The sequence below is a fragment of the Saimiri boliviensis genome, chromosome 2 (assembly GCF_048565385.1).
Source record: "Saimiri boliviensis isolate mSaiBol1 chromosome 2, mSaiBol1.pri, whole genome shotgun sequence".
Classification (NCBI taxonomy): Eukaryota; Metazoa; Chordata; class Mammalia; order Primates; family Cebidae; genus Saimiri; species Saimiri boliviensis.
In genome coordinates, this window is record NC_133450.1 from 77003678 (window position 1) to 77026488 (window position 22811).

The 22811-nt window shown below is 38.9% G+C and overlaps 2 protein-coding genes across 8 annotated transcripts in view; one reads left to right on the plus strand and one right to left on the minus strand.

Annotated features, from left to right (window-relative positions):
• The window catches only part of FAM227B (family with sequence similarity 227 member B), a 349113-nt gene that overhangs the window by 240314 nt on the left and 85988 nt on the right, over nt 1–22811 (plus strand). The gene's annotated exons all lie outside the window — the stretch shown is intronic.
• The window catches only part of GALK2 (galactokinase 2), a 114857-nt gene that overhangs the window by 1268 nt on the left and 90778 nt on the right, over nt 1–22811 (minus strand). For all 5 annotated transcript variants that reach the window (XM_003928873.4, XM_074393629.1, XM_074393626.1 and 2 more), the window contains one exon: nt 7056–7257. In XM_003928873.4, the coding sequence (XP_003928922.1) occupies nt 7056–7257 (202 nt within the window). The remainder of the gene's footprint in view (nt 1–7055; nt 7258–22811) is intronic.

A 22811-nucleotide genomic window follows, 5' to 3' on the forward strand; every position in this document is an offset into this window, starting at 1 on the left:
AGAATTTTACATCAGATGAGATGTATCTGATTAGGATGGCAACAACTATATAAAGGACCACACAGCAAGAGGTAATTTTAGTCACTGTAAACCAGGTATAGTTTTAAACCTAAGATTTTAACCAAAGTGAAAGGATCTATCACAATGTACACAGATCACTCAGCTTTAAAAGATGCAATTTATCCTGACAAGAAAGTTAACATGTACTTACAATTAATTATTCTTAATAAAATTCCCTCCAAATTATTAGTGGATTAAAGGCTATATAATTAATTTGGCACAATTTTGCCTCTTTTTTTCAATCTAAATGAGATACTTTATTTTCTGGACATATCAATAGAATACTACCTCTACTCTAGAACATCAAAATTACTGCATGCCAGTAACTGATTTTCTCTTCGATGATTCTTCTCAGTTGATTTCTTTTTATCACCTGCTTTATTACATATATTAAAATATGCTTTTCAAATGAAAATAGGTGTTCAGGAAAGAAAAAAAAATGCTTACAAACAAACAAACATCACTGATCTCTTCCTATCCCTTAAACATTCAGCTTATGGCCCAGTAGCTGAACTAAGCCTTAAATCTCATCATCCAAACTGAAAAATTTCTTTGACCTTGGGATCCTAGAATTCTAAATTTCTAGGTTGGCAAAGGGTCTGTTTGCAATTTGTTGATTTCACAAATGATTGTTATATGTAGTCGCATCAAACTCTCACTGTGGAAGATGCTGGGAAAAACTGAGGTCACTGATGTGTCTCTGGAAGACCCTAAAATATGGGCATTAAAGCCAGCCATGACATGGTATAGTGAAGAACACTGTGCCTTCTTACTTAAGATCCAAAATAGGCCATTTTGCTGGACTCAAGTCATCAAGCCTTTAAGGGTCTTCAGTGAACTTCTAAAAGGCATATTTTATAATATTTTCTTATTTAAAGAGTTTTTTAAAGCTGTAATTTTTCAAAATTGAACCTAAAGCAAACTGAGAGTATTGTTTTTAATCTGGCTATAAAATATATAGGAATTGAGCCAGAGGGTCTGTTTCCTGAGACTTCTATTAGTTTCCAGAGAGCAGAAGCTGGAAGTCTTTCTATATAAAGATACTCACTACTGAGTCTCCAGAGCTGCTCTGTCACCACTCTGCATGCTACAGATGAAAATGAACTGAATTGCATCAATCACATGGTCTGAAGTCATCAGGGCTCAAATTTCCCAAATGGAGAATGATAAGTGCTATTATAAATAGCCTTCTGCCCCTGAGTCAGTGACACATCTGATCACAAGTCAGGGCTGCCCTAGCAGCTGGTCAGTAGCCTGCCCAGCTACATACACTTATAAAGGCCAAAAGGTCTGTCTGCAGTGTTCCCCGCTGGTACTTAATAGGCTGTTTGGCATACGCCATAGAAATTCTGAGAAGACCAGAGGTTAGTAGCCAATATACACTTTAAATAAGAAAGAAAAGTAAGTGAACCAAGGGTGTTTAGCGAACTTTTCATGTTTGCACCTTTTTCTGGAAGAACGATAAATCATTAAAAATATATCTCCTGAGCTATTGCACATCAGAGAGGCAATACAAGAATTACAAAAACCAAATCCCTCAGATCCCACTTTGATGATTGTGCTGACTAGATGGGGAATAATGTGGAAAGGTTTGTCAAAGCAAAAAAGGCAGCCTCTGCTTTATAAAGCATGATTGACAAAGGCTAGGGTAGATGAAGAATGGAGGAATGTTCTCTTTGATCCTTTTATTGCTGAAAAGTATACTCACAGAATTAACTGTCCAGGCACCCAATATAGCCAAAGTCAAATATCCTACTTTTAAGTGAACTAATTTGACCATAAAGCGCCTTACTAAGTTGCAAGATACAGAGCAATAGAGAGGGTGGGGAGGAGATCCAGAGAGACCCAACTGCATTACACACTTGAGAAACAGGGAATGTAAGTTAGGCTTTGTATTTCAATTCTGTTTCATTCCTTTCAAAATAAGTGAATATATATTATACAAATGGATATGAAATAAATTATTTCAGGACATCTTGAATTTAGGAATAGGTCACATCCATCTCTCTGACCCTAGCCCAGCACAATTCTAGGCATTTAATAGGTTCTACTAAATGGCTGCTAGACTAAAATAGTTGTTTTAAAATATTTTTTTAATTATATGTAATATAAGCGGTCAGCAGTGTGTTCTTTACTTGGGAAGACTTCTACCTTCTGCCTCTAGGAAATGGCAAGAATCACAGGTAAGAGACCATCTAGCACAGTTTCTGTGACTTTTACAGCCAGGTTAGAAACCATACCTTCAAATTGCTTTAGAGTCAAGAAACCACAGCTTTAAATACTGTTCAAATGAGAAAGGATAAGAAAATATGCCTACAAGTCTACTTTAGAAAGGTAAGCCACTTAAAGGCCACTGAAGAGCAGGGGTTCGGGTCCTGCAAATGGCATGTATATTCATAAGTAAAAGAGGCTCAAAGAGAAGTGAACCCCTAAGAGTAGCTGAAATGGCTCATTCCCTTGTTTGTTTGATTTTTTTGTTTTGTTTTGTTTTTTTGATCAGGTATGCAGATTAGCACTTAAGGTCATAGGAAAAGAGCACGGAACTATGGCTTTGCACTTCATTCTTCCCCATTATGACCTTGTCAAAAGAATGGGTGCGAGAGGGCTGAGCAGCCTCACCATGGAACACATTGCAGAAAGATTTCTGAGGAAGACAAAGCAAATTAAGTTTTGTAATCATAGTTGATCCATTAAAATTTGTCATTCATCTTCATTAATTACTTGGGCAATAATGCAGCAATTAATCTCTAATTTCAACAAGTGCCAAAAGGAAATAAAAGGCATTAATCATTTTGTCTTAAGTGAACCCAGGGAACCAATACTGAATGAGCTGTCTCACATTTTGTGTTCTCCAGTAACCCTACTTAAAATTTTGTCATTTCTTTCTGTTTATATTTTGTTCAGTTACAAGAGATATTTTATAATTCAGCAAAAATTACCTTTTTTCTTCATTATTCTTGGTTTCATATAAGTTCTAACTTAAGTTTTTAATAATTTAATAATAATTTAAGTTTTAATTTTTTTAAAAAGCCTCACTCTGTAAGGATAGTTTTCTTCCTCTTCCCTGCTTCTTTCTTTAGATTCTAAGCTGATTTTTCCCTTGAAGAGCAGGAAAAGTCTCAACTGAAAAAGAGAGCTAGCAATGGTGATCTCTACTCTTTCCCAGTAACCCTTCTCTCCACATCACAAAGTTATTCTATACATTGTCCTATGTGCTAACTACTTAGAGATGCCTTTTTAATTCAGTCTAGCTCAGATCACTCTAAGATTTTCTGCTTGTGTATAGCACCTTAGGTATTCTAGGTATTCAAGTCCTTCATTTACTCATTCAGTTAGTTGTCTTTTTATACAAATAGTTTCCAAAAAGGCCTTCGAAAACACTAAAGGAATTTGGAAGTGCTGTAAGTGCACCAGGGAGGGTGATGTAAAGATTATTTTTGGCAATGCTCCTCCTTGAACCCATTTCACCTTCCCTCCTCTTCTGGGGAAGTCAAGCAACCTGCTCGGGCTGCCCAGTCTTAGTCACACCTTCCCTACTGATGTTAACACTTTTAAAGGTGGCAGGGAATTGTGGAGGTGGCGGTTGTTTTTAAACAAAGAAATACTTTGCCAGAGGTTGAGTCTGTGGCATCAGTGGCTCATACCAGGCATTGCCAGGACCCCTTCCAGTAAGACCAACACCTTCTCTGCCTGACCCGGTAAGACACTGACAAGGCTTCAGGAGGAACTAGGGCTTACAAGTAGCTCCACTGTTCATTTATTTGAACCTTTTCCCATGTTACTACCTGCTACTCTTCCACCATCTGTCTTCCCCATCCTTTTTAACCATCCTTTATCTTATTCCCACTAATTTCTGTATTCTTCTGAACCCTTCCTCCTTCCCTCATTACTTTTCAGATATCTTAAGAGAAGGTCACAGCTTTTGAAAAGTGGAGAGTAGACTGCATTTTCATGTGGTATACAGATATCCATGTGAAAATATGTACTGACTGAAGGAGGGAAAATGCCTGCATCAACTTAATTCCTCTGAGGCTATCCTCCTCTGAGGTTGCTCTGCCACTTAGGACTTTCCAGTAACTTGCAACCAACTGAAACATTTGAAGAATATTATCTGCTGGTCACAGTGACAGCCAAGAAAAAATTAATAGGAAGCTTTAAGGACCAGGCAACTATTCTGGCCAATATTTTCAACAAGCCAGAAGATAATCTTTCAATATGGAAAACTTGAACCCTATATGATTATGGAATAAGTAGAAAATAACTCCGATACTTAGCAATTGACTTTCCAAACAAAACAATCATGAAAAAGTGATGGAGCTCCTGAATTTTCACAGAACTGAATTTTTCTCAGAAAATGAATACAGTAGATGAAAATGGTCCAGTCAGAAACACTTTAGCTACCATTAAGAAAGGATTTTCCAAAAACAAATAAAATGAAAAGATAAATAAAAGGTACTCTTCCAAACCCATTTAAGACATAGCCATAAACTGACATAGCCATAAACTTTTTCACTAAAACTTATTTTTAAAATGTGTAGATCTATAGACTTCTAGAACAGAAAAAGGAAATAGAGATCATAAAGTGAGGCAATAGTTCAAACTCACAGAGCTCAGAATGAAAACAGAGCCAGAATGCAAACTTTCTTTCAGCCCACTTTTCATCCCACTCTACACATTATGTCCCTGCTCAACATGACTTTGCTTAATGTTCAAATGCTGGAAACTTTGACAACAAAGGCCTCCATCATAAAGCTTCTAAGCTAGGAGATGAAAATAGGTTACATACAAACACACATGTACACACACATATATATGACCTACATTTGAGTGTAATCACATCTCAGTATAACCCAAAGGGAGAGGCAGGTTTGGCAAAATCATTGGATTGAGAGCCAGGCTTTCCAATGAACTCATTATGTGACATTACTCAAATCATTTACTCTCTTAGTGCCCTCTTGGATCTCTAAGGTTCCTTCCTGATCTAATATTTTATGGTACTCTAAGATAACTCATACCCACCCACAATGGTAAAGTGTGCTTTTCAAAAATACGGCTTTTAGAGGAACAAGGAAAGTTTCTCAGATCGAAAAGCCAGGAGTTGTCTTGATTTCCCTCTTTCAACCACACAGCAATGATCTAAGTCTTCCTTCCAGGCATTTTTGGCATAGAATTGCCTAGCATTTCCATTTCCCCTTTCTCTTCTCAAAGCCAGAAGTCTTCCAATGGCCTACACAGCCTATATGGTATGGCTCCCCACTTCCTCCCTTACTTCACCTGCTGCCTCTTCTTCCTTCCTGGCCCTCTGCCACGCTGATCTTGCTGAGCCTCACACATGACAGCCAAGTATCCACCTCAGGGCCTGCGCCCTTGCTGTTCTCATTTATTCCCCTCCTTCAGGTCTCTGCTCAAGTATCTCTTCCACAAAGTGGCCTTCTTCACCCGCTCCATACAAAGAGTACCCACCCAACCCTGTAGTCTGTATTCCTTCCAATTTTTTCCATAGCACTCACCACTACATTCAAATTATTTTTAATTGTCATTTCTCTCTTTCCCCACGAGAATGTAAGCTTCACGAGAACAAGTACAGGTTGACCACTCTAGGAAGAGAAAGTTCACTTGAGAGTTTCAGGAAGCTAGCAAACACCCTTCCACTGCTTTTCAAGTGAGATTCAAACCATCCTACTTCCTTCCAGGCAAAGACATTTCTTCCTGATCTCTGCAAAAATAATTCCACTTCCTCTTATTTCCAGAACCAAATAATATTTGTCCCTTCCATATACTAGGTCCTTGATATTTTCCGAAAAGAGTACTTAAGTGAAATAAGCTGGGAAAGGCTTTTGAAAATTAGTGAGCAAACATGTCAGCAGATCTTCCTCAATGCTGTGGTCAAGTCTCTTGACAAACTGGGTTACACAGGCCATTTATGATCACTGGAGTTACGTGGTTTAAATTTTTCAGGCTGGGAGTGTGGCAATGAGTGAGGAAGCCACAGGTGCCAAGTGGTTAATTACATTTCCATTACTAATTACAGTGTAGTATTGTGTTCTCACAGTGAAATAACATCTAACATTTGAGAGCTCTCCAGTTTCCTTTCAGTTCTCCCAAGATCACTGAGCTCCTTCCTGCATAAGAGGACTAACTATTATCTCCATTCCTTCACAATTTTAAGAAATTTGTTTTTAGGCTTTGTGAAAGAATTTTCCTCTTTACAGTTCTGCCTCAATTAAGCATTTATCACCTGGGCTTTCTTCAGCCCTTATTTCCTCAAATTGCCTAAACTAAATCTGGAAGGCAGGAAATGCTGGCTTTCTAGGTGATTCCTTAAGCCAGGCGTCCCCAAACTTTTTACACAGGGGGCCAGTTCACTGTCCCTCAGACCGTTGGAGGGCCGCCACATACTGTGCTCCTCTCACTGACCACCAATGAAAGAGGTGCCCCTTCCTGAAGTGCGGCAGGGGGCTGGATAAATGGCCTCAGGGGGCCGCATGCGGCCTGAGGGCCATAGTTTGGGGACGCCTGCCTTATGCACTTCTGTCCCCACACTTGATGGGAATCAAGCTTGAGATCCTCTGTCAGTTTTCTCCCTTCTAAGTAGAACTACTAAGCTTAATTAGGACAGTTGACAGGAGTTTCTGGCAAAGCAGCAGTATAATAAAATAAAGCATTAGAAAGTTAACAGGGCCCAGCTCTGAGCAAAGCTACCATCTTGAAAGGCTTAATCATCCAAAGATGGAAAGGTCTTTCTCATGATGTGAAGAGCTGACTTCAAACTGACTCCAAACCCAGAGCCTCATAAAATCATGGGGACAGGTCTCAAATCTTTCATCCTACAGATATTTAGCAGGGAACAAGTTTAGCTCTATATCATGGGAGACCCCCTCATATAGAAAGTGGGGAACAATCTTCATTCTCATAGATTATGAAATGTTATATTTTTTCCATTAATTTAAACAATATCACTTGGTGGTATCTCTTGGCCCCCCAGGCTGTCTCACCGACAGATGTCTACCAGCTGGTCCAGCTCAGGGCAGCTGCACTCATACATGTCCCGGCAGCTCATGTGGCTCTGGTTCATCAGCTCTCCTAGCAGCTGGACCGTGTTTTCAGGTGCTTCTTCACATATCTTCTTAAACTGGAGGACTCGTGCAGCCTCGCTGTACACATGCTTTGCCCGCTGATAGAGTTTGAAGATGAGCACTAAGAGGGTGAGGAAAGAGATCAGGAATAGTTACTGGACAACCCAGTATAAAGAAAAACATATTTTTGAAGACTTTCATTTCTGTTTTCATTATCAATATCTTAAACTTTAAATAGGTCTCTCACTGAAAGGGTTCTTTCCACTGAAATGTGTCTATTTGCATGTGTCTATTTGTAGGTCAGTTTTACTTTTTTCTTGATACTGAATAAAATCTCTTAACTATATTTCCTTAACTTCACTCAGCACAGATGTGCATACACTTGTGTGCAATCTAATCCATCCCAAAAGAAAGGAGATGTAACATGTATTGAACACACCCTACATGCCAGACACAGTAGCTCACGCCTGTAATTCCAGCACTTTGGAATGCTGAGGTGGGTGGATCACCTGAGGTCAGGAGTTTGAGACCAGCCTGACCAACATAGTGAAAATCTGTCTCTATTAAAAATACAAAAATTAGCTGGGTGTGCTGGTGGGCATCTGTAATCCTAGCTACTTGGGAGGCTGAGACAGGAGAATTTCTTGAACCCAGGAGGTGGAAGTTACAGTGAGCCAAGATCGCACCATTACACTCCAGCCTGGGTCATAGTGCAAGACTCCATCTCAAAAAAAAAGTACTACCTCATGTAGTTCTTATCACAGCACTGAGGGATGTGCAGTATGATCCCTGTTAACAGAAAAGAGAAGCAGGCTCAGTAGAGTGAAGTGACATGCTTAAGGTCACACATCCTGAATGTAGTGGAAGCCAAACAGATCAGGGATTCCTGGCCCTACAGCCACGTTCTTTCCACTGTGCCCCAACAAAAAGGACCACTGAGAATTGTTATGGTGGCAATTTTTAATAAAAACCATAATTCTCAGCAAACTAACGTATGAACAGAAAACCAAAAACTGCTTGTTCTCACTCATAAGTGGAAGTTGAACAATGAGAACACATGGACACAGGGAGGGGAATATTACATACCGGGGCCTGTCAGAGGTTAGGGTCTAGAGGAGGGATAGCATTAGGAGAAATACCTAATGTAGATGACAGGTTGATGGGTGCAGCAAACCACCATGGCATGTGTATACCTATGTAACAAACCTGCACGTTCTGCATATGTATCCTAGAACTTAAAATATAAAAAAAAATTTTAATGTATCCTAAAGGAACAGATAAACACAATTATTTATATGGGATATACAATATTTATATATGTACCTGTACATATACTGCAGCATTATTTATTATAGAAGAAAATAAGAAACCACTCAACTATCTAATTACAGAGGACTTTAAAAAATTATACTGGCCAGGTGCAGTGGCTCATTATACTGGCCAGGTGCGGTGGCTCACACCTGTAATCCCAGCACTTTGGGAGGCTGAGGTGGGTGGATCACAAGGTCAGGAGATTCAGTCTATCCTGGCCAATATGGTAAAACCCTGTCTCTGCTAAAAATACAAAAAATTAGCTGGGCATGGTTGTGCGCACCTGTAGTCCCAGTTACTCCAGAGGCTGAGGCAGGAGGATCACTTGAAACTGGGAGGCGGAGGTTGCAGTGAGCCAAGATTGTGCCACTGCACTCCAGCCTGTCAACAGAGTGAGACTCCATCTCAAAAAAAAATTAATTTTTGAAATATTACTGCTTTTAAAACTCAGATTCTAAGAAATTTGATACATAGGAAATTATTCATTATTAAATGAAAATAAAACTATATGTACAATTGATAACTCATTTTGCATACACATATACACATATTTATGTACATTTTTATTTTAAAAACTGATAGGAAAGCACTAAAATGTTAATAGTGTTATCTTTGTGGTCCCTTATGGGCGACACATACTTGTATTTTCCAGATTACTCACAATGACTCTGTAATTTCAGCTACAGAAACGTGGCTTATTGCAATGGCTATGTCTATAATATTTACACATTCCTGTGAATAACAACTGAGACTTTCTTACCATTTTCACCCATGCTGAACAGTGGCTGAGCTGGTATGGTGGGTCTGGGAAAATTTTGGAAATTTTATGAAAATTCCCAGGCCTTAGGGAATAGAGACAGGGCTAAAAATCAAAAAGTCTAATTTCTTAACAGCTCTGTGACAACTACTTGTACACAAATTGCCACCTTTATAAGGCCCTATTTATATTCTCACCTCTAAAATGAGGTGGAAAATCACTTCTCAGGATCCTTCCAGCCCAACATTTTATAATTCTATGAAGGGCTTCTCCCAAGAGCATCTGTCCTTCAACATTCCCCCCATATTGTTTTACCTCGTAAAGAAGATACTGTTACTGGTAGTTTTTGTTAAGACCCCCAGTTCTACTCTCTGCCCCTTTCCACCCTCCTATCAGCATAGTCTATACCAGGAGTCCCTTGCCATCTAGATTTGAGAACAGGAAAAGATCAGCAGCAGATGAGGGAAGAGAGTGAGGTCAGAGGATTTATTCCCCGGCTCCTCTCTTGCAGAGCCATTTAGAGATGGCACAGTCCCTCCACTGAAGGACACTGAACATCCTTCAAAATCTCCTTTTCTATATGATTCTCTCCTCCTGAGTCTGCCTCCAGGTTCCTCTCCCCTGAACTATGATTACTTTTTCAGAAGCACTTTTACATTTCTACTAATGAGCCAGTAAATCAAGTTTCAGGTTACATTTTTTCCCCTCTGCAGGACTGTCCTTATAACTCGTATTTTCTTATATAACCCCTATATCATTATCATACCTAACAAAATTACCAGTGGTTCCTTAATACTGCCTCATATTTAGTCCATGTTTAAATTTTCCCAATTGTCCACCAGTTTAAATTGCAATTGGTTTACACCAAGATCCAAACAGATTTCACACATTAGATTCAGTTGTTATGTCTAGTAAGTCTCTTTTAATCAATCAAGAATTTAGTGGTTTAGTGATTTTTGATACTCTGTATTTTCAGTATCCTATCCAAGCACATCTTAGGGCCATACCCTATAATAAAACTCAATATAGTCCATTAGGGAGAGTACACTTTGGTTTTCCTTTAGGATTACATGTTTCTTTAGTATGAAATATTTTCTTTTAGGATTAAATATTTTAAAATAGAAACTATCCAAAGAGATACATTCTATTAAACCCAGGACTGGTGCTTTGATTTTGACAAAAAAACATTCACAATACACCCAGAAGACTACCAGAACCTCACAATCCTGGCACCTTCCTGCATCTGTTCTCTTCTTGCAGAGGAAGTGTTTCACAGCAAGACTTCTGAATAGGAATGTCTGACGGGACTCTTGCTGGGCATTCTGAAGGTTCATGAGAGATTGCCATGACTTGCAATCTCCTGAACGGTAGTAACTCAGACAAGGGAAAGGGCAGAAAGGCCATCTGTTTTCAATTGTGATATAAAAATCTGCCAAAAGCCACAACAGATTTGGAGACCACCCTTTGGGTGGGAAAGCAGTTCTGTGTTGGCTGAATGTCACAAATGCTCTCTGGATCCAGGGTTCTGGCTTGTTATGTCCTGGCAACTCATCAGGTTTCTGTTATACAGATACCCAAAAAATCCAAGAAAATCTGAAGCTTTATCCATAACAGCTTTCTTCCCTGTCCAGCTAACATTATAGCCGGATGTTCCAGCTGTCTATAAGCTCTTGTAATCCTTGAGAGCAATTATTACATTAAAGGATGAAGGAAGCTGTTTCTTACTATGTTCATTGCATGCATGATTACTTCCAAGGCAAATTTAATTTAAGAATATAACACTAGATGATATTTTACTCTAATATTATTAATGGCCTATCCTATTCATAAGAAATCCAAGACTTCAAAGCGGGATATACGGCATAGTCTTCAGAACACTGATTTTCTCCAGTGTGAATCTTACATAATTACTTAATTTAATCATGAAATCATGGCACAGATTCTGAAATCTAAATGTTCATGGTCATATACACTTAAACTGCAAAATAAGTATTTCATATTGTTGCTAATAACTTTGACTTGTATAATAAATTCTATTGGCTAGCTCTAAACCTTTCTGACTAGCCCCCTAGCTATGCTTCCAACACACCATGTGGCTCCTGCCATAGGCCCGTGGCAGTAGCTGTTTTGTTGGCCTCAAATGCTCTTCCCCATGATCTTCACGTGGCTGGTTCCTTCTTTTCATTCAAGACTTAGATGTCACAGCGTCAAAGAGACTCAAATCTAATCTGCAGTAGCCCCACTAGCATCCTCACCAAAAAGTGAGGAAAGTTTTCTAACATAAAATTGGAAACAATTAGTAAACTTCAGTGCCCAAAGTATACCCTAATACTCATTATCACAGATTACTGAGAATTGTTTATATTGTATTTTGCTTTACAGATGTGAGAGAAAAGAGATTTCAAAAACAAAATGTGTTTCAAATAAAAGAGAAAGAATACAAAAATAGATAGTAAACAGTTCAAATTAGGTTTTTTTTTCTTTTAGGCAATCTTTGCAACAAAGAGTTGCCTATTAACTTTTTCCTTTAAAAGATGGTTACATAATTTATGATCAGAACCCATCTCTAATCAAGGAATCTAAATCAGGGCACACATAATTGGTTATTTTCTTGGATTTCTGGTGGGAAAGGGTGAGAAAAAGCCTTTCACAGGTGAGGCACACTGAACACCATTTTAAGCTCGGAGGACAGCAGGTCAACAGTAGATAGAGGACATGTCTATCTCATCTCTCGAAGAGTCCCACTGATTTAAATTTAACCTCTGCATGCAAGAGCTAGTGGCCTCTCCTTTATTACCTCATCTTCTGCTAAGAGCAATGCCAAAAGCACTGAGTCACATCTGAAAGAGCTTCACTGATTTAATTTTAAATTCTCCATGCAAGAGCTGGTGGCCTTTCCTTATTACCTCATCCTCCACTAAGAGTGATGCTGTAAGCACTGAGTATGATAGTCATCTAGCAACAGTTAACCAATAGTTCTTATTAAGCACCTGCTGTGCACCCAAAAGCATGCTCCAAATGATGGGAAAGCCACATGAAGTAGAACCTCTGCTTTAAGTAACTTACAACTTAGTTACACAGATAAGACAAACTATGACATCACTGGACAGTGAGCAATTGCAGCAGACATCCCAGTGCTGAAAATGCTGAAGGTGCCCTAAGGAGACTGGGCTTGCTGGGGGAAGACCGGTAGTGGGAGATGTCACAGGAGAGAGGGGGCTGAGCCATACAGTGTCCCTGCTGTGAAGAGAGAATGGCCAAAGACCCAAGGTGGGAACAGGCAGAGTGTGGTCATGGGCCTGAAGAGAGCAAGCTGACCAGAATCTGGCTCTTTAGAAAGCCATCCTCACATATTGTTTTCCATAATGGCTGTCCTAATTTATATTCTCACCAACAGTGTAGAAGAGTTTCCTTTTCTCTGTATCCTCACCAGCATTTGTTATTTTTTGTCTTTTTGATAGTAGCCATTCTACTACTATCACAGGTGAGATGATATCTCATGGTGGCTTTGATTTGCATTTCCCTGATAATTACTGATATTAAGCATATTTTCACGTACCTATTGGCCATTTACATGTCTTCTTTTGAGAAATTGCTATTCAGACCCTTTGTCCATTTTTTGATTGGATTCTTTTTTGTTGTTGAGTTGAGTTCTTTATATATTCTGGCTATTAGTTCCTTATTAGATGAGTAGTTTGCAGGTATTCTCTCCCATTCTGGAGGTTCTCTCTTCACTCTGTTGATAGGTTTCCTTTGCTGTGCAGAACCTTTTTAGTTTCATGTAGTCCTATTTATCTATTTTGGTTGTTGTCACTGGTGATTTTGTAGTCTGCCACCTGCCCCCTGCAGCAGTGAAATACTGCTACTATTTGAGTCTTCTCTCCAGAGCAACCTTCCAAGTTCCAACACATGATCAAATTTCCAGTCTCCTTCACTTGTTTATTCTTCCAAATACACGTTAATCTGTGCATGCCCTTCTTGAAAGGTGGTTCCCAGGTCTGAATGCAGTTCTGGATGTCAGTCTGATGACTGCAAGGGAGCATCATCTCCCTCATTCTTTATGCAGCAAGTTTCTCCATATAGCCTCATATCACCAAATTGCATAAAGGTTTATAATTACAGAAGAATGCAGAGCATTGGTTTTCAGCTAACAGGCTAAAAAGTGATAAGTATTTTAGAATATTTTATTACCTTGAATGAAGACTATCTCAGGATAATTAATCATAGTGAATAAATATGCTGGTCTGAGAGAATTGGAAATTTTATTATGTAAGTGTATAATTAATCTTTCTGAGACTTTCATACCCCAGAATATTTTCCCACTGTTTGGGTAGGGGCTAAAAGTAGTTGTGGCTGTAGCTGCCTGTGCACAATCATATAACTACACATTACTGGTCAATTTCTCTAACAAATCACAACTCCACTAGACTAAACCAGTTGGTTTCCAAGAACAGCAATACAGAGGTGGATGAGGAAAACCATTCAGAAACCACCTAGATATGTCCCTATTCCCAAGGTGTTTACACTATAACCGGCAATACCTTGAAAGAATAATCAAGACGCTGCTATTTCACAGCACTTCATGATTACGAACATGCTTATGTAGCTCTCCAGGAGCCAGTTGGGAAGTGAATGCAAACAGGTCTGTGTTTGTGGTTTCTCCGCATTTGTGTTTATGTGCTTTTCCATAAGCAACCTTCCCCGCTTTATCAGATTCTTTTTCCCATTTTCTTTTCATATGACCCTTTCCCTCATTATCTTCATCCTCTCTGTCCCCTTTCCCGTATTAGGCTAAAAGAGAAATGAACCATATATCTTAGTATTTCCTGTGTTAATTAAGTAGACTTTCATATTGCTGCTTCTTAGAACATTTTATAACTTCTAATTAAAAGACTAAATTATATTGCTTTCCTATGTAGGCGTCTCTGGTCTTTTTTACTGTTCCATCAGTGGCCCTTGACAGAATAATGGCTTCCCAATATTAGAGAAGTACTAAGGGACTAAGGGTGTTATTAATCTTTGTGGTCTCTCCCATTCTAATCCTTTCTAAAGACAAAATGAGAAACCATTTTCCTCAAACATTTTCTAAAAAACTGGAATGTCTCTACCCTGAATATAGAGTGGTGGCATGTAATATTTTCATCTGAAACCTGCAGCATGAATGATGATCAAATGAGACCTCATATGGTTAAATTGTTAATGTCTATACACAAACCATAGGTCATAATTTTTGTTGTCATTACTATTGATATTTGGCAATAACCTGCTAAAAGCCACTAGATCCATTCATAGTTACTCACTTCAGCTGACTCTCATGGAAACAAATGGCACAGTAGGTAGAAAGTAGCAGAGAAGTCAATAAAGCTGATGGGCAAAAAGAAGAGACCAGGCAGAGAGGGAAAGAAAAAAAGATTAATTAAAGCAAATTTTCCACAAACTGGACTTCCAAAACAACTTAAAGCATAATATCTTTTGTGTGGAAGAAAAATCATTATTATTTGATTTATTCTTTTATACTTTGTTTCATAACAGTCTATTATTTCATCTCATAAAAATGAAAACAATAGACAAAACCAAAGAACCCATTTTATTGGCTTTGTCATTAGCAGTCCATCTCACAGATTTTAAGTATTTCTGTTCAACCAACATCTGTAAACTCTAGAAGGGTCTATAATTTCCTTTGGAGTTTCTTCTTACTTTTTATGGAAAACTTTTCTTCTAAAACATTTATAAGAACAACAACAGAATCTCTTGAGATCACAGAGTTTAGTACCTGATATCTTATAAGCTACATTTAAATCAACTTCCTTCATAATTGAGAACCCTTAACTAGATATTTAAATTACTAAACAACTGGCCCTTTTGCATTGTAAAACACCTTTATACTTTTCCATTAGATAAAAACAAACTACTCTTCTTAGACTTAACTGAGATAATCTATGAGAACTGCATTTTTATTAAATGTGAAAATTTCATAGCACATCTCATGGCTCTTCTAGAACACAACAGCTTAGGCATAGTACGGCCCAGTTGAGTTGTTCCTTAAATAAAGCAAGCTTCTAAATGCCACATGGTCTTATCTCTTCCAAGGCCAAAACACTAGGGTGGGAAATAGCCATAAAGGAAACTCTTTGGACATAAAGTTACCTATCTTTATCACTACTCCTTAGTGTCAAGAAAAAATTTGAGCCAAGCAAAGTTGGAATTAGATATCATCTCCTGTAATTGGTGAAGGATTGCTAAGGGCAGCTTATAAGTGTGCCAAGATTTAAAAAGTGATGGTAGAAAAAGTATTGGATGAAGTTAGAAGACTAGGATTTGGGGTCTGGCTCCAGCTCATACCACCTGTGTGGTTTTGAAAAATCACTAAACTCTCTCACCTCAGTTTCTTCATCTGTGAAATGCAGATATCCCTGTGCCCCAGGGTTGTTGTGAGATTCAAATTAGACAGTATGTGTAAAGGGTAATGTGGAAATCATAAAGTGTATAACAAGTTGTTTTGTTCTTTTTTTCTTTACCATTGACTCTAGGTGTCTTTTTAAAGAGCAATCTATGCCAGTGCTTTGTTCTTTATTAAAGCCATGATTATCACTCATGACTCTGGAGATCACACAAGGCAAACAAATGAGTTAATGAGTCAGGAACTGACCAGCATGTGGTCACAGGCAAAACTGGTAATTAAAGCAATGAAATTTGGGTCTAGCCCAGCACAGTGTGGCTAAGCAGCTGGGCCACCCCAACCAGAGCAGTTTGGACACTCCCAAAAGAAATGCCCCCAACAAATTCCTTCCTTTTTAAGTTAGAATCTAAACTACCTGACGCATTCTCTCTACTGCCCATTTACTTCCTCACAGATTCTTCTGTCCTGTAATGTATGTTCTTTTATTTATTTATTTATTTACTTACTTACTTACTTATTTATTTTGAGACAGAGTCTCTCTCTACAACCTCCACCTCCCGGTTCAAGTGATTCTTCCACCTCTGCCTCCCAAGTAGCTGGGACTACCGGCACACGCCACAACACCCGGCTAATTTTTGTATTTTTTTTTTTGTAGAGACGGGGTTTCACCATGTTGGTCAGGATGGTCTCGATCTCTTGACCTCATGATCTGCCCTCCTCGGCCTCCCAAAGTGCTGGGATTACAGGTGTGAGCCACTGCACCCAGCCTCTGATGTGTGTTCTTGAGTTATATGCTTGATACCTGTGCCTGTCTCTCCTCACTCAGACCACAGTTTCACATTTTCTTCTTGAGTCACACCATGGGAAACAGTCTTCCCAATTAAGTCTTGCCCCTGAGGCTCCAAGACTCCAGATCACTCTACCATACCCTTAGACAATCCTTACCTGTGGGTAAGGCCTGGCACATAATCCTGAAACTATTCCTAGACAGTTCCTAAACAACATCTGTTGTGTAGCCATTGTAAAGAACATCTAAAGGATTGAAGGATTTTGCTTTGTGTGTGTGTGTTTAATTTGAATGGTCTCTGAGCATTTCTAAAACTAATTATTAGAAATTTGGAAACAGAATATCAGAATTGCATATGGGCCTTTGAAAGTCTGACTGGTTTAACAGAAGCTTGAAGCCACAGCTTGATTTTAACATCTCTCCCTACACTGTCACCTCAAGGTCAGAATCCTTAAAGAAAGAAATTCCAACCAAGAGTTTCGTATCCAGACAAGCTAAGTTTCATAAGTGAAGAAGACATAAATCCTTTTCAGACAAGCAAAGGCCAAGTCATTTATTACCATCAGCCCTGCCTTACAAAGGACCCTTAAGGAAGTGTTAACCATGGAAACAAAAACTGGTACCTGCCACCATAAAACACACCTAAGTACATAGCCAACCAACACTATTGTATTAGTCTGTTCTTATGCTGCTAATAAGGAGACTGGGTACTTTATAAAAGAAAGAGGTTTAATTGACATAGTTCAGCATGTAAATTTCAACCAGGAAATTTACAATCCTGGTGGAATGAGAAGCAAACATGTCCTTCTTCACATGGTGGCAGGAAGGAAAAGTGCCAAGTGAAGGGTGGAAAAGCCGTTTGTAAAACCATCAGATCTCATGAGAATTCACTCACTATCATGGGAACAGCAGCATGGGAGTAACTGCCCTCATGATTCAGTTACCTCCCAGGATCTCTCCCGTGACATGTGGGGATTATGGGAACTACAAGATGACATTTGGGTGGGGACACAACCAAACCATATCAACTATAAAGCAGTTATATAATAAATTCTACAAAACAACTGTCTAACAAAGTGATGACAAGATCAAACCCTCACATATCAATATTAACTTGGGATTTAAACAAGCTAAATGCCCCACTTAAAAGACACAGAGCGATTACTTGGATAAAGTAGCAAGAACCAACTGCATGCTGTCTTCAAGAGACTCAGCTTACATACAGTGACAAGGTAAAGAGATGAAGAAAAATCTATCAAGCAAACAGAAAACAAAAAAAGAGCAGGGGTTGCTATTCTTTTTTTAAAAATCTTTTTTTTAAATTGTATTTTAGGTTTGGGGGTACATGTGAAGAACATGGAAGACTGTTGCACAGGTACACATATGGCAGTGTGATTTGCTGCCTTCCTGTCCTTCATCTATATCTGGCATTTCTCCCCATGCTATCTCTCCCCAACTCCCCACCCCAGACTACCCCCCCATTTCTCCCCAACACACTGACCCCAGTGTGTAGTGCTCCCCACCCTGTGTCCATGTGTTCTCATTGTTCAACACCCGCCTATGAGTGAGAACATGCGGTGTTTGATTTTCTGCTCTTGTGTCAGTTTGCTGAGAATGATGGTTTCCAGGTTCATCCATGTCCCTAAAAAGGACACGAACTCATTGTTTTTGATGGCTGCATAATATTCCATGTTGAATATGTGCCACATTTTCCCTATCCAGTCTATCATCGATGGGCATTTGGGTTGGTTCCAGGTCTTTGCTCTTGTAAACAATGCTGCAATGAACATTCATGTACATGTGTCCTTATAGTAGAACGATTTATAATCCTTTGGATATATACCCAGCAATGGGATTGCTGGGTCAAATGGAATTTCTATTTCTAGGTCCTTAAGGAATTGCCACACTGTCTTTCACAATGGTTGAACCAATTTACACTCCCACCAACAGTGTAAAAGTGTTCCTGTTTCTCCACATCCTCTCCAGCATCTGTTGTCTCTAGATTTTTTTAATGATCGCCATTCTAACTGGCGTGAGATGGTATCTCAAAGTAGTTTTGATTTGCATTTCTCTAATGACCAGTGATGATGAGCATTTTTTTGTATGTTTGTTGGCCTCATGTATGTCTTCTTCTGTAAAGTGTCTGTTCATATCCTTTGCCCATTTTGAATTGGCTTGTTTGTTTTTTTCTGGTAAATCTGTTTTAGTTCTTTGTAAATTCTGGATATGAGCCCTTTGTCAGATGTGTAGACTGCAAAAAATTTTTTCCCATTCTGTTGGATGCCAATTCACTCTAATGACTGTTTCTTTTGCCGTACAGAAGCTGTGGAGTTTGATTAGGTCCCATTTGTCTATTTTGGCTTTTGTTGCCAATGCTTTTGGTGTTTTGGTCATGAAGACCTTGCATATGCCTATGTCCTGAACGGTTTTGCCTAGATTTTCGCCTAGGGTTTTTATAGTGTTAGGTCTTATGTTTACGTCTTTAATCCATCTGGAGTTAATTTTAGTGTAAGATGTCAAGAAGGGGTCCAGTTTCTGCTTTCTGCACATGGCTAGCCAGTTTTCCCAACACCATTTATTAAACAGGGAATCCTTTTCCCGTTGCTTTTCTTTGTCAGGTTTGTCAAAGATCAGAGGGTTGTAGATATGTAGTATTGCCTCCAAGACCTCTGTTCTGTTCCATTGGTCTATATCTCTGTTTTGGTATCAGTACCATGCTGTTATGATTACTGTAGCCTTGCAGTATAGTTTGAAGTCTGGTAGTGTGATGCCTCCTGCTTTGTTCTTTTTACTTAGAATTGACTTGGCTATGCAGGCTTTCTTTTGGTTCCATATGAAGTTTAAGGTGTTTTTTTCCAGCTCTGTGAAGAAGGTCGTTGGTAGCTTAATGGGAATAGCGTTGAATCTGTAAATTATTTTGGGCAGTATGGCCATTTTCACGATATTGATTCTTCCTAACCATGAACATAAAATGTTTCTCCGTCTGTTTGTGTCCTCTCTTATTTCATTGAGCAGTGGCTTGTAGTTCTCTTTGAATAGGTCCTTTACTTTCCTTGTTAGTTGTATTCCTAGGTATTTTACTCTCTTTGTATCAGTTGTGAATGGCAGTTTCTTCTTAATTTGGCTCTCTTTAAGTCTGTTATTGGTGTATAGGAATGCTTGTGATTTTTGCACACTGATTTTGTATCCTGAGACTTTGCTGAAGTTGCTTATCAGCTTAAGGAGATTTTGGGCTGAGACAACGGGATCTTCCAGATATACAATCATGTCATCTGCAAATAGAGACAATTTGACTTCCTCCTTTCCTATTTGAATACCCTTTATTTCTTTTTCTTGCCTGATTGCTTGGCTACAACTGCCAGTACTATATTGAATAGGAGTGGTGAGAGACAGCATCCCTGTCTAGTGCCACATTTCAAAGGGAATGCTTCCAGTTTTTGCCCATTCAGTATGATATTGGCTGTTGGTTTGTCATAAATAGCTTTTATTATTTTGAGATACGTTCCGTCAGTACCTAGTTTATTGAGGGTTTTTAGCATAAAGGGCTGTTGAATTTTGTTGAAGGCCTTCTCTGCATCAATTGAAATAATCATGTGGTTTTTGTCTTTGGTTCTGTTTATGTGGTGAATTATGTTTGTAGACTTGCATATGTTGAACCAGCCTTCCATCCCCAGGATGAAGCCTACTTGATCATGGTGGATAAGCTTTTTGATGTGCTGTTGCAATCGGCTTGCCAGTATTTTACTGAAGATTCTTGCATCTATGTTCATCATGGATATTGGCCTAAAGTTTTCTTTTCCTGTTGAGTCTCTGCGGGTTTTGGTGTCAGGATGATGTTGGTCTCATAAAATGATTTGGGAAGGATTCCCTCTTTTTGTATTATTTGGAATAGTTTCAGAAGGAATGGTACCAGCTCCTCTTTGTATGTCTGGTAGAATTCGGCTGTGAACCCATCTGGACCTGGGCTTTTTTTGGGTGGTAGGCTCTTAATTGCTGCCTCGACTTCAGACCTTGTTATTGGTCTATTCAGGGTTTCAACTTCTTCCTGGTTTAGGCTTGGGAGGAGGCAAGTGTCCAGGAATTTATCCATTTCTTCCAGGTTTACTAGTTTATGTGCATAGAGTTGTTTGTAATAATCCCTGATGATGGTTTGAATTTCTGTGGAATCTGTGGTGATATCCCCTTTATCGTTTTTATTGCATCAATTTGGTTTTTCTCTCTTTTCTTTTTTATTAATCTGGCTAGTGGTCTGTCTATTTTGTTGATCTTTTCAAAAAACCAGCTCCTGGATTTATCGAATTTTTGAAGGGTTTTTTGTGTCTCTGTCTCCTTCAGTTCTGCTCTGATCTTAGTTATTTCTTGTCTTCTGCTAGATTTTGAGTTTTTATGATCTTGCTCCTCTAGCTCTTTTAATTTTGATGTTAGGGTGTCAATTTTAGATCTCTCCTTTCTTCTCATGTGGGCACTTATTGCTATATATTTTCTTCTAGAAACTGCTTTAAATGTGTCTCAAAGATTCTGGTATGCTGTGTCTTCGTTTTCGTTGGTTTCGAAGAACATCTTTATTTCTGCCTTCATTTCATTGTTTATCCAGTCAACATTCAAGAGCCAGTTGTTCAGTTTCCATGAAGCTGTGAAGTTTTGAGTTAGTTTCTGCATTCTGAGTTCTAACTCGATTGCACTGTGGTCTGAGAGACTGTTTATTATGATTTCCATTACTTTGCATTTGCTGAGGAGTGATTTCCTTCCAATTATGTGGCCAATTTTAGAGTAGGTGTGATGTGGTGCTGAGAAGAATGTATATTCTGTGGATTTGGGGTGGAGAGTTCTGTAAATGTCTATTAGGTTTGCTTGTTCCAGGTCTGAGTTCAAGTCCTGGCTATCCTTGTTAGTTTCTGTCTCGTTGATCTAATATTGACAATGGGGTGTTAAAGTCTCCCACTATTATTGTGTGGGAGTCTAAGTCTCTTTGTAAGTCATTAAGAACTTGCCTTATGTATCTGGGTGCTCCTGTATTGGTTGTGTATATATTTAGGATCGTTAGCTCTTCTTGTTGCATTGATCCTTTGACCATTATGTAATATCCTTCTTTGTCTCTTTTGATCTTTGTTGCTTTAAATTCTATTTTATCAGAGATGAGAATTGCAACTCCTGCCTTTTTTTGCTCTCCATTTGCTAGGTAAATCTTCCTCCATCCCTTTATTTTGAGCCTTTGTGCATCCTTGCATGTGAGATAGGTTTCCTGGATACAGCACACTGATGGGTTTTGGCTTTTTATCCAATTTGCCAGTCTGTGTCTTTTGATTGGGGCATTTAGTCCATTTACATTTAGGGTTAATATTGTTATGTGTGAATTTACTACTGCCATTTTGATGCTAGCTGGCCTTTTTGCCTGTTAGTTGATGCAGATTCTTGATTGTGTCAATGTTCTTTACCATTTGGTGTGTTTTTGGAGTGGCTGGTACTGATTGTTCCTTTCTATGTGTAGAGCCTCTTTCAGGAGCTCTTGTAAAGCAGGCCTGGTGGTGATGAAATCTCTCAGTACTTTTTTGTTCACAAAGGATTTTATTTTTCCTTCACTTATGAAGCTTAGTTTGGCTGGGTATGAGATTCTGGATTGAAAATTCCTTTCTTTAAGGATGTTGAATATTGGCCTCCACTCTCTTCTGGCTTGTAGGGTTTCTGCTGAGAGATCTGCTGTGAGTCTGATGGGCTTCCCTTTGTAGGTAACCCGACCTTTCTCTCTGGTGGCTCTTAGCATTTTCTCCTTCATTTCAACCCTGGTGAATCTGATGATTATATGCCTTGGGGTTTCTCTTCTTGAGGAATATCTTTGTGGGGTTCTCTGTATTTCCTGGACTTGAATATTGGCCTGCCTTGCTAGGCTAGGGAAGTTTTTGGATAATATCCTGTAGAGTATTTTTCAGCTTGGATTCATTCTCTTCATCACATTCAGGTACACCTATCAAACGTAGATTAGGTCTTTTCACATAGTCCCACATTTCTTGGAGTCTTTGTTCATTTCTTTTTACCCTTTTTTCTCTACTCTTGCCTTCTCGTTTTATTTCATTGAATTGCTCTTTGGCCTCTGATATCCTTTCTTCTGCTTGGTCAATTCAGCTCTTGAAACTTGTGCATGCTTCGTGAAATTCTCGTGTTGTATTTTTCAGCTCCATCAAATCACTTATATTTCTCTCTATGTTGTCCATTCTCGTTAGCATTTCATCAAATCTTTTTTCACGGTTCTTAGTTTCTTTGCATTGGGTTAGAACATGTTCTTTTAGCTCACAGAAGTTTCTTATTACCTACCTTCTGAAGTCTGATTCTGTCATTTCATCACACTCCTTCTCCATCTACCCTTGTTCCCTTGCTGCTGAGGAGCTGTGATCCCTTATAGGAGGAGAGGTTTTCTGGTTTTGG